General features: G+C 40.0%; 1 protein-coding gene across 3 annotated transcripts in view; it reads right to left on the bottom strand.

The window, feature by feature from the left end:
• Positions 1–599: 599 nt before the first annotated feature.
• Positions 600–16,370, bottom strand: part of suco (SUN domain containing ossification factor) — a 42,283-nt gene continuing 26,512 nt past the window's right edge. For 2 of the 3 annotated variants that reach the window (XM_085449434.1, XM_085449436.1), the window contains 14 exons: positions 15,039–15,144; positions 13,631–13,651; positions 13,340–13,395; positions 12,235–12,326; positions 11,903–11,968; positions 10,699–10,782; positions 8,605–8,674; positions 7,097–8,488; positions 6,862–6,949; positions 6,615–6,719; positions 5,494–5,648; positions 5,184–5,275; positions 4,354–4,409; positions 600–3,918 (listed from right to left, as the gene is read on the bottom strand). In XM_085449434.1, the coding sequence (XP_085305560.1) occupies positions 3,352–3,918; positions 4,354–4,409; positions 5,184–5,275; positions 5,494–5,648; positions 6,615–6,719; positions 6,862–6,949; positions 7,097–8,488; positions 8,605–8,674; positions 10,699–10,782; positions 11,903–11,968; positions 12,235–12,326; positions 13,340–13,395; positions 13,631–13,651; positions 15,039–15,144 (2,950 nt within the window). In that variant the 3' untranslated portion in view covers positions 600–3,351. The remainder of the gene's footprint in view (positions 3,919–4,353; positions 4,410–5,183; positions 5,276–5,493; positions 5,649–6,614; positions 6,720–6,861; positions 6,950–7,096; positions 8,489–8,604; positions 8,675–10,698; positions 10,783–11,902; positions 11,969–12,234; positions 12,327–13,339; positions 13,396–13,630; positions 13,652–15,038; positions 15,145–16,370) is intronic. The other variant, XM_085449435.1, reaches the window with a different exon arrangement.

The following is a 16,370-nucleotide window of genomic DNA, read 5'->3' as shown; positions in this document are numbered from 1 at the left end:
GCTACTTTTGTCAGCAGTCACATCAGTAAACTAATGATCCATTTACTGTGGCAGCTATACACACCCATGACACAGCATTGCCCCCACCATGTTTGACAGATAATGCAGTATCCTTTGTGTCATGTGGCGTTCCTTACCTTCGCCACATTTTGCTCTGTAACCAGTGGTTTACACCTTTTTATAAAACCTTTGTATTTGCATTTATGAAAGCATCTTTTAACTGTAGATTTTGGGGATATGCCATTCTCTCTGAGGGTGTTACTGATTTGGTTAGATATTGTGAAGGGTTTTTCTTGCTGTTGCTAAGCTGGACAGCGCATTCATTCTTTTTAAGAAAGCACCAGATCATTGATGTGGTCGCTCCTGATACTCATTTCATCATAAAAGAACAAAACAACAGGTGTCACATGGCTATTAATTTCTTTTTAAGCCAACTTTCCAATTACTTTTGAGACTCTGAGGATGGGATTCTATGAAGTACGTGTATACCCAAATCTGTATACTGCTATCACTACTTTTCTTTAATAAATGGTTCCTGCCTAGGGACAACAGAAGTGAAATAGCAATTTTGCTAAAATCTGACATGAAAAAACTCCAACTGAAAGACAAAAAGAAACAAAAACATTTTATTTAGAAAGAATTCACAGTTTCTAATGGCACTACAGTTTTTTGTAGTAACTCACTCCTGCTCAAAAATACTGTGCAGCTCTTCAGAGTACTCACAGAGACAAAGAGAGGGCGAGAGAGAGGGATAGAGAGAAGGTAGCACTTGACATAAAGGGTAGAAAAACAAAACGGCATAAGGAGTCATACAAAGTGCACACTGAGCATTTAGAATTTCTCTCCAAGTGCTTTCTTGTTGTTTGCTGTGTTATGTGTTTAAATCGATTTAAAGTAGTCTTTTTCATAACACAGACCCACCCACACACACACACACACACACACACACACACACACGAGACAAGAAAAAAAAAATCTCGCATGCGTACAGGTTTACACACAAACATATTACACATTCAAACAGGGATTTAAAAAAAAAAAAAAAACAAAACAAAACAAAAAACAAACAAACCACCCTCTGGATTTGCTCGGCTCTTGGAATATAAGTAACCACATTAATAGTGTTCTGAATTGGATTAATCTTTACTGCGTTCCCTTTTATTCAGCAACAATTCATTTCTTCCTCACAAACGACCGCTGTCATTCGATGTGGGGCAAACACATGACATCCAAAAAAAAAAAAAAAAAAAAAAAATATTAAAAGGAGTGTACGACCACAGTAAGAATGCACAAGAAAAAAAAAAAAAAAAAAAAAAAAAGCAAAAAAGCTAGACAGAAAAGCAGGCAAGCAGAATGAAAAAGCATTTGAAGCCAATAGGAACATGGTAGAGTGGTTAATCAAAGCAGGCATATTTAAAGTTTTCTTCACAGTCACAGACAGAAGTCGTGCACAGGGGGTCAGAGGTGACATTTCTGGATAAAGATATGTAAGGAAAGAAGAGCAGTAGAAGCTGGTCAAAACAGGTAATGACACTCATATGGGATGGTAGCATTAGAAGAAAATTCTGTCAAGACGTCCAACGCCAACCATGCAGAACCTCTATGAAATTGCATAAATAGAAGGGGGAATTAAAAAAAAAAAAAAAAAAAAAACACACCTTTGTTAAATTTATTCTATAAAAGCAAACAAAAATAAATCTGCAGCTTCCTGCAGTGTTTTTGCTGAATTGTTATATTGAATATACATTAACAAAACAGCCAGGGTAACATAAAATCAGTTAGCCAATCCAGCAGAGATGCTGAAAAGGCAGACAGAAGACAGCACAGTACTACAGTCATTGTTATAGCCTCTCTCTTTTTTCTTTAATAAAAGCATCTCCAACTTTCCAGCAGCTCTGAAAACACACAGAAGCAGCAGCGTGTTCCCAACATACATGTAGCCTTTAACTGTTATTTTGTTGGATATAAAATGCGATTACTGTCCGATATTTCAGGCTGAGCCAAGTACAATTAGACGACGTTATAAGGTAAGAAAACGAAAGAAAGCAAATGTGTTTGAGCCATCCACCATGACTGTATGTGTCAGTACCACTGAGTAGTAATTCTATGTAACAAACTTGCATTGAGCCACTGTGACGCTGCAAGACTGGGAGACTGGCAAACCAGCGACTAGGTTAGAAAATTCTCTGTTCATTTAAATAAATAAATAGATAAATAAAGCTGATCTGTCAGACCCATCTGCAAGGTCCACGAGAGGGTGTGCGTAAACATTCAGCTCTGTTACCCAAGGTTACCCTACAGTAAACTGTGCCCTTAACAGGAAACACTTTGCCCCATACTGGCTCTGACAGCAACTCAAACAAGCCGAACCAGCAATGCTAAGAGAAACATGGCTCAGTTACAAATGAAAGAACTATAAAAGTAATGAAACAATATATTACAGCTTCTTGCCTCTGAGCTGTTTTATCACAGTTACAAAATCTAATGTGACAGCATTTTTGGGCCCAGCCCAAACTGAGCAGGGTCTACAGGAGCTGGACTGCTGCTACTGTATTTGTTTTATGAAGTTAATTGAGACACTTAAAAAAAAAAAGAAAAGAAAAGGGCTAATACGCTCATGTAGACTTTTCTTCATTCAGCTCTCGTGGTTGGTTTGGAACAAACTGACAGAGACAGAAGGCGAGAATGAGACGGTTTTACCCACTGGTCCCCAACAAACACCTGCAGTCATTTAGAGACTAAGGCAGGATGGAAAAGGTTAAATGATGGCAATGAAAGACAGGAGGAAATAAGAATAAGAGAAGTCATTTGTCATGCTCCACAGTCCTCTTATAATGACATATTTCATCCCAAAGAGCAGCCTAATACTTTTCAAGGAACACGGAGTTGAGACCAGCACCTCTCCTCACTGTGCTCAGAGTGGGGAAATGAATTCACTGGTGCTCCACTTTCATGGGTAAATGTGCTTATCCAGTAGAAAAATGAAAATAAAATAAAATCTCTCAAACACACTTCAATAGTTTTGACTCTTCTTGGTGTTTCACTTCCTATCACAGTGTCTTTTTGTGCACATCAACAACTGTTTACATTTCACGTTTTTAAGAGTTAGAAGGTCTAGAACAGATATAAAGGCACATAACCGTAAACGGGTCTTTGACAGGAGTGAATAAGAACTGAATGATGTTGAGCTACTGCTGCCATAGCCAATTCAGTTCCACGGTGCGCCTGGGTGCTCATGGGAAATGTGGTTCTTTGGGTTGTGGTAAGACCTCTTCTGTCTGTCATGTCTGCTACCGTGTAGTGTGTGCACAGGTGTGAGCAGATAATCGTGTAAAGGTGACGCGTGAGGATTCAGACATGTCCGGTGACGGCTGTCACCCCGATGGTCCCGACACTCATCTCCTTGTTTCCCTTCATAAGCTGCTGCAGGCTGGGCAGAGAACCAACGCTCCCCACTGGCATGTGCGGGAACTGCAGCTCGGTCTGGCGAGACTTCCGCCGCTTCGTTGAGCGCTTCTCCTGACGGGACTTAGCAACCGGCTGGCTGAGGGGGAAAGAAAGGCCGTGGCCGTTGCACACGCCATCAGCGGGGAAGACGGGAGAAGGAGGGGGGAGCCGGCTGGCGTACGACTCCTCAGAATGGGTGGACGAGCTGCAGCTGCTAGTCTCTGAGGGGAACTCCTTAGAGGCGCGACGGGGCAATAATGGGCCCTCCTGTGGTGTTGAAGGGGGAGGAGGCAAGGGAGGAGGAGGTGGAGGAGGAGGAGGAAGAGGTAGGGGGCGTGTTGAGGATGGTGGCGCAGGGAGACACGGGTGGAAGCTGTTAAACTTGGGATCCCCGTTAGTGAGGAGAGCAGAAGGATCGAATGCCTTCAGAGTCTCAACTTTGTCCAAAGACTTTGCCTTGCAGCGTTTTTTCTGCAAGGTAAACATAAGAGATGGAGAAATTACTTAAGAAAGATCAGCAGAAAACTAAACAACTAATAACGTTAAGTCACAAACAATAGTCGGAGGAAGGTGGGAAAGTTCAAAAGGGAATGATGGAAATGAGGAAAACAAAAACATACTACTCAACCTGCTTATCTAAAAATATTAAAAACTTGAAGCGAATAAAGCTGGCAGTACACACACAGACACACACACACACACACAGACACACACAGACACACACACACACGCGCGCGCTAATGGGTATTTCGCCAATTCTTTCCACTGCTCAGCTGATACCTCATCTCATTTACTCCACAAAATAAAGAATTCCCTTTTCTAAAACAGACGTATTAGAAAGACTCATTGAGACGAGAAAACACAGTACTTGTATACGACGGCCATCACAGCCAACAGACACTGTACCTTTTTCTCTGGAGAAAACCTTAGAGGTTCTACAATGTACAAGTCATCTGGACCTACTGGGGAGGGGAGAAAGGGGCTAGGTTAATGATGGAATGGGATACAGGAATACGTACATGTAATAAGCATGAAGCGACCTTGCAAGTAGTTTTAAAGATGAAAAGGCATAAATCCATATTGTAGTAATAGCTTGTTGTTAAAACAAGATTTGAAATCATAGAAAAGCAGGTGTTGTTTTTATTAAGGAATACTACTTGCAAATGTCTACCATGAGCCAGCAAAGCATTGTGCTCTATTATTACACTCCTTATGCCTGCATGTGGCAAGCTGGCAATGACAGCCTCCCACCCTCAAGGGCAAACTCTCTCTCTCACACACACACGCATGCACGTCATTAGGGGGTAATGAACAGCAGCGGGAGTTTAAGGTTTCAAGAGCTGATACTTTTATTGCTTGCACCAGCCTTTCCTTGTGGGCGTGTGTTGCTTTAGGCAGTGGCAACAAGAGGGATATCAGTCACTAAACCTGGCAAAATGTCTTAAAGCAACAGCAAAGGTACAAAGAGTGAGCGATGGAGAGAATGAAGCAAGGCTAAGTAGTGTTTGGATGGGGAGAGATATGTGGCAATAGACGCAGTGATCAAAAGCAGTTAGCCTGAAAGTGCCTAAAGGCAAGATTACATGATGTTTGCAGCGTGACTGTAGTGTCAGATCTCAATGCTGCTTATGTTTCAGTTGGAAAAACAAAAGGAGGAAACATATGGGTAAAACAAAAGTGTGTTGGAGGAGAGATTTTTGAAAAGTGAATGGGCACGTAGGAAGAAGACCTCTTACCTTCTGTAGAGGACAGGTGAAACGACTTGGAGCGAACAAGTGGGCAGGTCACCCTGCGCTTCAGGCTCATGTCATCGTAAGAGGAGAAGCATCTGATAAGGGAGGGAAAAATGACTGACATTTACAAGATGCTACATTCATTCCTTGATTGTCAATCTTTCTACAGTTAGTAGCAAGACGGGAATGACAGCAACCGACAGACAACAGCTTCAGTATTCAGTCTAATACGAAAACACTGAACAACACTTAACAAATGTCATAGCAAAGCTTCAGAAATAAAATATCCTATTCATGCATGCGGGTGACAAACCTCTTGGGACTGGGGTAGTGGTTGCTCTTGGGAAGAGCAGTAGAGTTGGTGCTGGGGCCGGGGGCCGAGCTGCGGCAGCACTGCAGACACAGCAGGATCCCCAGAAATAGACACAGAACCAGAGAGACCACCAGGTAGCTCTGACGGTCAGATACCTGCAGAGGACGATTTCAGCAGTCAACAGTGAAACAATGCACAACACATCAAACATTCAACAGCTACGTCGACTTATGATACCGTGAGTGGTCCTTTTCCCCAGTTGTGATGTTTTGTACCATGTCCTCCGTGACCTTACTCCAAAAGCACTTTTAGTTTGGCCTAAACACTGTATGCAAAAGGCCCAGTGAATTTATATAATAAAAAAAAAATAAAATAAAAAAATAAAAAAAAAGAGAGAGAGAGAGAAGGAAAAACCAGGACAAACTACCCACAAATTGTTATTCTAAAAAGGATACACAAACTTTATCCTCTATCCTTTTTAATGTAACTGCATTTAATCATGTGGGCTCAGAAAATGTGCCTTGGTGAAAAGTCAAAGCCAAACATGTTGAAATATTCAAGTCAGAAAAATGTTTTCCACTCAAGTCAAACTCTGCACGTGTTTTGGAAGAAGCAAAAGACTTTAAATAAACAACAAAACAAAAAAAGTTAAAACAATACATGATGGCCATGAATATTAAGGTTTCACACAGACACTATACTTATGTGAAAAAAAAAAAAAACTACTTAAATTGTCTGTTTATCTACTTATAAACAAACTTGTAGGTAAAACGAATGTTATATTCCATTATACTTAATTTCACCTCTAGTTACTCTGGCTGGTACCTACTATCTGGCATACTCCATTTCAGATGGATTTCAAGGTCCCGACTACTAAAATCATTACTCCGAACATAAAAATCAAACCTGGACTATATCTGGAACAGCAAGAGATCTGACAACAGATGGTGTTTAAACTACATTATGTTAATGAGCCAGAAGCATCATGATCTATTTTCAACAGGAAGAATAAATCTTTCTCTGAACACAAGCAACAAGGTTTTAAGCCAAACACAAAAAGACAATTCTGTTAAAAACTAAGCAATAGATAGTCTACTCAGCAATCAACGATAGCAATATACCTCTCTCTGCAGCTCGCTGACTGTAGCTGTGAGATTGAGCATCAGTTTAGTGACGTTTTCCAACTGACTCTGCAGGACTTGGATGGACTCTGTCTGCTTCTGGTCCTGAAAATATACAAAAAAAAAAAGAAAAAAAAAAAGAAGATATTAGTCAGCACAGCTGCTCAGGTGTCAGTAGATTGAGTAAATAAGACTCTTAACTGCAAACATATTTTACTGTGATTTAAGATGATTAATGCAATGAGACCTGTTCCTCAGCAATACGGGAGGTGTTTTGCAGCTTGATGATGGTCTTATTGAACGCTTTCTGCATCTCTTCCATCTGTTTACGATATCTGGAAATCACAGATACATATAAATAACTTCTAATCTCTCCCAGATTGCAAATATCCGAAACAAATTAGGGCAGTAAAATCTGTACTGAAACTTTGCTTTTTGTTGCAGTTTAGATTTGAAAAGTTCAACATGGCCAGTGGTTTCACCTCTGGCTGAGTTCCTCCAAGTATCTGCTGGACAGACTCATGTTCATCTCCAGAGCTTTGATCCTGTTGTTCAGCCTCATGAACACACTCTCTTTCTGGCTGGATCCGTGGACTGCGCCTCCGTTAACTAACACGCTGTTCCCATTCACTGCTCCACCATTATAATCTCCACCGTTCTGCAGCTCTGCATAGAAGTCTGTAGCCGTCCGCTGAGCGTTGCCATTACCACTAGCATTCAGCAGTTCCTCTTCTACAGTCTCTTCCACCCGATGAGGCTCTCCTGTCTGAGGAAGTGAATCAGCCTGCTCCCCGTGGGTCTGGGAGGCCTGAACATTTTGTCTCTGCGAGTCCCCGCTGTCTACGCCTGACTTAACTGAGTCTGTGTGAATGTCATTTGAAGGCAAAGCTGCTGGCAGCTCAGTGGGAGGGGAGATAAAATCCTCAGGTCTTGAAGCAGTGGGAAGAGGCTGAACAGGCTGATCTTTGACAGGAGGAACCGCGACGACAGGAGAAGCCGTCTCAGAAGATTGAGATAACGGGGGAGTGCTGGCAGAAAGCGTGGGGGTGACGCTGCTGGCATGCTGCGTCTTTGGGATAGAGACAGCTTGGAGGAGAGGAGTGGGGACAGGATCTAGGGTTGCGTCTTTAACTAAAGGTAACAAGTTCTCCTTAGGGGTTGGGGTAGGCTGTGTTAGGGAGCTGTGGCTGTCTGAGAAACTCTGAGGGGGGATGGTGGAGGTTCTGCTGGGCTCTAGGAGGATGTTGAGCTCGGGAGTGTATGAATCAGGTGTGTCAGTGCTGAGAGGCGTGTCAGTGGTGTACTCCTCACTGAGAGCTTTGCACTCATTTTGCCCCTTCTCAGGCACCTCGAGTTCTGGAGCTTTTTCTGTGAGAGGAAGGGGTTCTTGGATAGGTGTGGGGGCAGGAATAGGAATCAGTGGAGGTGTGTGTGTGAGGACAGGTGTGCTCACAGTAGGGTGAGTCTGTGTTTGAGTGCTAAGCTGCCTCTTCTTAAGGCTGCGCAGTCTCTCCTTGGCCAGCCTGGCAGAGCACCAGCGATGGAGCAGCTCAGGCAGAGTGACCATGCAAGACAGAGAGAGGGAGGAGAAGGAGGTGAAAGGACAGTAAGCCTGGCTCTCCCACTGGTTCCTGTCTGCCTCCTTCCTCATCTCCTCCTCGCTCTTTTCCCCTTCTTCATCATCCTCTCCCTCCTCCTCCAATAGAGTAACAGTTGACAGTCTGATCTCCTCCTCCTCTTCCTCCTCCTCTACTAGAGTGACAATCTGATCCACATCCTTATGTGGATCAGATGATGAGTGGGAAGATGTGGAGGAGTCACTAGAGACAGAGACCTCTTCTGTTGTAGGTTGTTCTGGCTTTGAAGGCTGCAGTCTGAAGAAAACAAAAAACAAAAAACATGCTTTCTGTGGGATTTGGAGTTGAAAAGCTCATCACGTGGAACTGAATTCAATTTAAATGAATAAAGGTATATCTCTGATGGCTCTTACACTGTGTGTAGGGCCTCAGTTGGTTTAGCTGACTCTGTGCTCTCCTTTTCACCCCCCTCTGTTGCGTTACCTGGGGGTTGGAGAAACACACAACAATTAACAAACACAGCACAGCAATAACACTTGGCTACTGTTTTTAAGATTGCGTAGAACCCTCTAACTTGGCAGTGGCTCGTTTCTTTCCACCCTCTTGTAGGAGGGACAGTGTAGGTGCACAGTCCCTCCAGGCTGGAATGCCCATGTTTAGGCAAAGGGAGAAATGCTGTGAACCAGTCTGTTCCAGTTTGAACTGATTGTGTCTCTCCCAAATTCTGCCTCACTCAGTGGGTGTAAATGGGAATAAAAACAGCCACTGTAGAGAGCAAGCAGTAAAAAAGACACTATAGAGTTGTGCTAATAATTGAAAGGATGAATTTGTGGGGTTTTTAATGTATTTTTTTTTTATCAGTTGTCATAACCAACAGGTCTAAATACAATGAATTTTTAAAAGCATAAAGAAACATAAGAGCCAAATCTGTTAATAGATTCCTCCCCTCTTTAAGTCAACCACACTAGAGAAAAGTTGTCTAAGGAGTCATTTTGATAGCGCTCTGTGTGGTAGACAGAACTAGAAGAAAGCTCAGCGTCATAGGCCTAACTGTCTTAATTTAGCTGAGCTCCTTGCCAAGAAGAACTGAAACAAAGATAGCCAAAGTTCTGCTGAAATACCGCTAGGGACCTCCTGCTAAGAGCCAAGTAAACATCTGGCTCTCTTAGCACATATACACATGAACATTCAGTCTATGCATATGTTTGCACTTTAGCCAAGGAAATAAAGTGACCCAGTTTTTGAAGCAGTTAATCTAAACAAGATGTGGAAAGACAGGCTGGCTGGAGAACGCGAGGAAAAAGGCAGTCACACAGTAAGAGCAGAGTACAGGAGTGAAAACACAGCATTACAGTTTGCTTTATAAGTGTTAAATACATTTGAATTTGTTTTTATTTTTTTTTATTTTTTTATTTTTTTTTATTTTTTTTTTTAAAAAAAATTGAATTTGTTTTTAAAGGGATTTCATAAGATAACGCTATACGGTCTATAGAAGAAGCACAACTACAATTTGCTTTCACATTAAGGAAGTTTTCATCTAAACCTCAGGAAGGTGTGAAACCTATTATGTAATATGGACGTTTCTTAACCGGAATTTCCAATTAGCTTTTCACACGTGCACGCACCTTCACAAAACAAAACCTGTTGGATGGATGATTCATGCTCAACAATCTCAGTAAAAGTCTTTTATAGTGCTGACTCGGAAATCCCTGCTCCATAACACTTCATACAGATAGACCAGTCATATTACCTCGAGCTAAGGTGTGGGAGCAACATGCAACAGAATTCAAGTCAAGGTCTTTTCTAACAAAGGGGAATATGTGAAGAGGCTGAGCCATCAATGTCAGATTGCTGATTAAATCTGACCTGCAGAGGTGGACCAAGTATCTCTTAGTATAGTTACACAAGTAGTTTGCGAAACACGAGTACTAGACCATTTTTACATGTACATTACACACATAAAAAATGTGCCCCTAATCAGCATGTGTAACGTTCTCCTGGCAATCTGTAGTTTAAATCTGTAATTTACTTTAACTTTTAAAGAGACAGTAACAGATCACCTAAATGTGATGTCTATAAAACAGGAAACTTGAGTTTATCAGCTCTTTATTGGCAGTTGAATGGGAAGCCAAACAAATTTTAGCTTATGTTACACATGTGCATGGATGTGTTTATACTTTGCCTTACACTTATGCTTAGAGCAGTGCAAATATAAGTTACTTCAGCGCCCATTTGGGCTAACCCCAAAATCAGTATGAATGGATTTATTTTGAGGTTATTTTTTTAAGAAAATTGAAAATGAAGCAATATAAATAAGTCTAAGATACTCTGATGAATGTAAGATGGCTGAAAATGTTGACTTGTGTATGGTGTACTGTTCAAGTGTTGCATGTGAAAATGTGATGGTAGAAAAATACCGCCCCCCCCCCCCCCCCAAAAAAAAAAAAAACCCCAGAAAAGTAAACTTTTAAAAAAGGTCTAAAAAGTGGCCTCTGAGAAATCAGTACCTCCCGTTTCTGCTCCAGTCTCCAACTCTGGCTTTCCTCCCAGCACATTAGCAGCAATGTTGTTTACCATGTTTAGGATGGCATCTAAAAACAAAAACAAAGAAGAACATCCACGCAATGCATTTATTTTCCATGACATGAGATTTCTGACTGACAGCAGCTTCAGGCCAAACACATCAAAGCCAAACCACATATTGTGCCATATGTTTTTGCTTTATTTTCTTAACCATTCTCTCTGATGACTGTATTCTCCTTCTATATTATGTCCCCTGGATTTACTGTCATGAGTTTTATTTTAAGCCTTTCCTCCAGGGTCCATCCACTCTGAAGCCCTTTTATGGTTTATGGTTAGAGCTCTGAGACTTGTGTGCACGGTACATTTTCAGGGGTGCACCGTTCCCCTCCTTCGCTAACTCAGGAGACAGAAGGGCACCAGTGTATTTGTGCATGTGTGTGTGGTTTCCGGAAAAAATAAATAAATAAAGCCAAGCAGCAAAATTTATGCAACTCAAAAAGCCCACAGTGTGTACGCAGGATACCAAGTGGGTTAAAATACTTCAAGTTGAACAGTATGTGAATGAGTTCATACCCAACAGGCCATAAAGTTGGCTGCTGTACCAACAACTGTATGAGGTCTGAGATAATTGAAAAAACTGTGTGCACTATGACTGGATACAACAGTATTAAAGCCAAACTTGCACAAATCATAAAATAGTTCTTCTTTAACATAGGATGGAAACACCAGATTACTGTAGCTGCAGTTTGATGACATGTAACGAAACATTTTCATTAACATTTTTCATGACAGTTGACACATTTTCTTATTCCTTTTTTAAATTCGATCAGGTAGGGCTGTCCGCTTTTGTGCTGAAGCCATCTGACCAACAGCAAAAGCTCGGCCCAAACTGGGTTACGTTACAGGAATATAAGATACAGAGCACAGCAGCAAATATTAAAAAAAAGAATCAGGGTGCAACAATGGTGCCAAGTCCAGACCTCAATCTGACTGAAATGGTGTGAAGGGACCTCATGAGGGCTGCGCCAACATGAAGAATTCCCCCTTAAAGATGTGAGACACTGATCTTCAAGTTATTGCCACTAAAAGTGGTTCAAACAAGCTAGTGAACCAGCTCAACTGCATAAAGTTCTGTGAAAATCTATTTTTCACGACTGCATTTATAAGAACGTGTGTATGTGTACATACTGGTTGCTGAACCAAGCAGGTTTTTGGAGGCCTTGTCTTCTGTTGGTTGGTAGCCAGGAGGATAGTCTGAAGAGAAACACGTGGTAGCAGTTAAAATAAAATCATATTAATTGGAAAACAAAGGCAAGAAATCGAAGTAATGTATTTGGTAACTACTTTGAAGAATAATGTATTTTGGCTTTTTGAGCCTGGTATAACCTATAGATTTGTGGCACTGGTTTGCACAATGATGAAAGTACAGTATGAATTCATTTAATGTTAACACATCCATTTCTGGTCTTTTACATACAAATTTGAAATTTGTACATTTGAAATCGACGTCAACATCTTACCATAGTCCTCATCCAAATACTCAAGTCTCTCTGAGGGGTACTGAGAATCTGCTATCTCCTCATACTCCTCCACCATGCTGGTACCAAACACCCTACACAACACAAAAAAAAAAACAATACGTTACACAAACAGACCTACAGAAAAGGTCAAGAGTTGAAATTACCACACAGCGGAGGCAGTGGAATTTTTTGATGCAGCTCTAAGAAAACAATGCCAGTTGAGCACATTTTGAGATAAAAGATAAAAACTCACGGAAACTGAACAATGTGTTGGATATGGACGCACAAGTGATGACTGTATATAAGAAGTACCATCTGAGGGAAATTAACTTAAAAAAAAAAAACACCAAAACAATCTTTTTTTTTTTGTTTCTTTTTTTTTTTTTAATTCCTTTTTTTCCCTTATTGTGATTGTGCAGTTAAAGTCTTTAAAGTGGACATTCTTAAGGAACCCTCATCATCAGACTCACTGTGCAAGAAAAGGCATTTTAGCTGTGTTACAACATTCAGAATTTAATCTAAAACAACAACAACAACAACAACTATTAAGGTGGTGCCTAATAAGTAAATAACAAAATCTAATCATAACAGACCTTTCATGATATAGCGGCGCTCCTGTAATTACAGCTGCCTGGATAACAATTTGCATTGATGTAATAAAATCAAAGTGTTTGTTTGTCAACACTGCTTATGATAAAGGCGGTTGTGTTTTAAAAGACAGATTCCAGAAACTTTCAAGATCTAATTAAGTAAACTGGAACAAGACAAGACGATAAGACTGTTCTTCTTCTTCTTCTTCTTCAAAAAAAGGAATGGCATAACTGTTAGAAAATATTAACTTTTATTTGGTTTTATTAAATAGTGCTTCTTACAATTTGCATAATTTACCCAATCGCACAAGCACTTTTTCCTATGCTTTTTCTATATAAACGCATTGTAAAACAGTTGTGGTTAGCATCCTGCCCAAGGATAGCTGCCATGCAGAGCCAGGAAGCAGCTAGGGATCGAACCACCAACCTCCCAATTAGTAGATGAGCTACAGCCACCCATGGGTTGATAAGATTAGAGAAAGGTCTAGAAAGATAAAGGAAATTCTTTAACTTACCTGATAAGACTGAGGGGACAGAAGTGTTCAGATCCGAAATGAGAGAGAAGTTCAACCTGCAGGTACAATAGTTAAGCTATTAAACAGTATAAAAATATGCACAACTCCATGAACCCACAACCCACCAAATTAGTAGAACTGCCAAGCTTTGACAGTTTGTGCATGTTTTACTTGTTTATTATCCACATGCATTAAAGATGAAACTCTACTCGCCCATTTGAGTATACAAAAAATAAAAGTGTTCTTATTTCAGCCCATTATAACCTCTGACAGAAAGAGAAGAGTGCTAACCTTTATGTACTTGATGAACATCTGATGCGAGAAGAAGACAAAGAGAAGGAGAGAGAAATAAAACAAGAAAAAGAAATCAGTAAGAGCTGATTCAAGCTACAAGGAAGTCAAGAATCTGTGTACGGTTCAGCTCTCTTCTACGACAAACACACAGCTGATATATGCAAGATCACCATTCTGCAACAGAACACAGGCAAGACACTAAACAGATGTTTCTAATAAGCTGCAAGAAAGACACAAGCAAGACTGAGGGAAAGACAGACAGACTTACAGGCTCACTACTCATTAAAAAAAGAAGAAAAAAAAAAAGAATAAGATGCTCAGGAAGTAGAAACTAAAAATAGATGAAGCTGAAATCTAAAAAAAAAACAAAAAAACAAAAAACAAGTTTATGTAATAGAAACAAAACTGGTTCAGAATAGATGTGAATCAACAGTAAGCTCCTACACAAAACACCCACGAGTTACATAAAAAAGGATAATTATCCAAGTATTAATCACCTGCTTAACAAGTCTACACTGAATATTTATTGGCAAAAGTGATTGTAAGGAAAGAGACCGTTTAGAAGAGCACCGATTTAGATCACACTTTCAAACCCATTTTTATAGATAATAATGGGCTGTTGTGTGAAAGCTCACAGACATAACTACATAGCCAACCTTTAACACACTTAATCAGAAAGAAGCAGATTTCATAAATACAATGGACAACAAATTTCCTTAGGAGGCTATGTGTATGACAAAAAAGAAAAAAATGATAATAAAGTGATATCCATCGATGAACACCTTGCTTTGTTTGTTACGCTGCAATTTAAGCAGAAATGAGGCACATCTGGTTTGACTTACGGATGGAGACAGAATCCCAGATATGGGAGCATTTAGGAATCTGAACCATGAGCGTAGGGACAAAAATTTTTTTAATGCTTCTTGTCTGTTTAGTTTTCCTTAACATTCAGTGGCAAACCTAATGTTTAACCATCTGAAATTTAAATTCATTTTAGTGGAAACTACTGTAAGCGCCCTGAAAAAGGATCACGGCTTAATATAAACTCTAGCGTGATGTAAGTACAATCCACACAGTCCAAGACGGCCAGTCGTGACGCTCACATGTTAAATACAATCAAAACAGTCGTCGAGTTCCTCTACTATGCAATTCTCACATGTAAACAGTTACGCCCTCACAGTCACCATAATTTAGCTATTCAAAAGATGACTGCCCTGATGTCATCAGTAACTTTCTATTAAGTCACAAGACACTCCCTGGACCTACACCTTTAACTTCTGTATATAACCATGTCAGTATGTGTGTATATCCATGTCTAAGATTTCTAATATACCACTGAAAATGGGGACATTTTATGTATACTTTATGATATGTTATTATTCTATCTGCAAGTAAACAGGAGTACCTTCACATATTTAGCATAAAGCTGTTCATCTAGTGGGAAGCTCTGGACTATCCGTTCATCGCGAGCATGGAAAGTTCCCAGCTTTACCCACTTGTTGGTAGGATATCTGCAACAGAGAGAGGGGAAACGTACGATGTGAATGTGAGGAAGATCGATTTTGTAACATGTCATCTGGCATGACCTCACAGGGTGGATACAAATGTCATTATATTCATGCAATGTCTAAGAGTGGCAATTATCAGCATTATGGAGCAAGACAGCGCTAGATATAAATCTCTAACAAAGACAACACAAGCCCTGACTGCACTAAATTTAGAGGTGATAATACTAGGGGACAAAAATGAATGCAAAACTGGTTAAGAAACTGCTTTAATTATAGAGTACTGGCTTTCCCCTCATCTCTAAATGGGTTATGGTGGATAGCTGTCAGTTTCTTGCTAATATTGTAGGACCTTTACCTTACAATATAAAGAGCTGTAAGGCAACTGTTGTGAACTGGTGGTATATATAAATACAACTGACTTCTTCTAGGAGGAACTGAATATGATCCAGCCAGTGATGATAGAAAGAAAAGTACTTGATTTAAAAAAAAAAAAAAAAAAAAAAACAACTAACAAACAAAAAACATTTAATATTAATTTATTATGAGCAAAAAATAACAAAAAAAAAAATTATGCAAAACTATTGTGAAACTTTATTTAGCCACAGTGCAAGTTTGGAAATGGGAAACATGAAAGGTCTCTATATGCTTAAGTTGGTAACCACTATGTATGTCCTTAGCTAAAAATAAATAAATAATAAAAATTTGGTTTTTAATATTTTTTAGTGACACATTGAGCTTTCCTCTTCCTTCGCTCATCTACTGACTTTTAATTTCATGTGGAAATGAACTGAAAATATACTACTTTCTATACAACACTAGAAATGTAGATGCAAGGCCTATGCAAATCATTTGAGCAGGTTAGTGCAGCTACACAGCTTGTGAGATGCGTGTTTGTGGGACGGCTTGAGCCTTGCTGCAGCGGTACATAATTTCGTTTTTGGCATGGTGCCTGTTTGTTTCAGTTTTTTCCCCCTACACCTGAGGCGCATGGCTGTCAGCAAAACTGACAGTAAAAAGATCTGTTGATAGTCATACTGACGTAGCAATAAGCAACATTACATAACTGAGTTTGTGGTATTAAAGGGTGGGCTTTAAATGAATGTTAGTCCTAACAGAATCCCAGTGTGGACAAAAGTATTATGTCAGTAATTTAAAAGAACATATGAAGCTTTGTGGTTACTATTTTTCACTGCTTGTCAATGCAAATACTACAAATATCATGGTTAAGA

The sequence above is a fragment of the Copadichromis virginalis genome, linkage group LG23 (genome assembly GCF_057382275.1).
Source record: "Copadichromis virginalis isolate Kocher_CV1m ecotype Utaka linkage group LG23, C_Virginalis_male_GT1.1, whole genome shotgun sequence".
Taxonomy (NCBI): domain Eukaryota; kingdom Metazoa; phylum Chordata; class Actinopteri; order Cichliformes; family Cichlidae; genus Copadichromis; species Copadichromis virginalis.
This window is presented reverse-complemented; position numbering and strand designations above follow the sequence as displayed.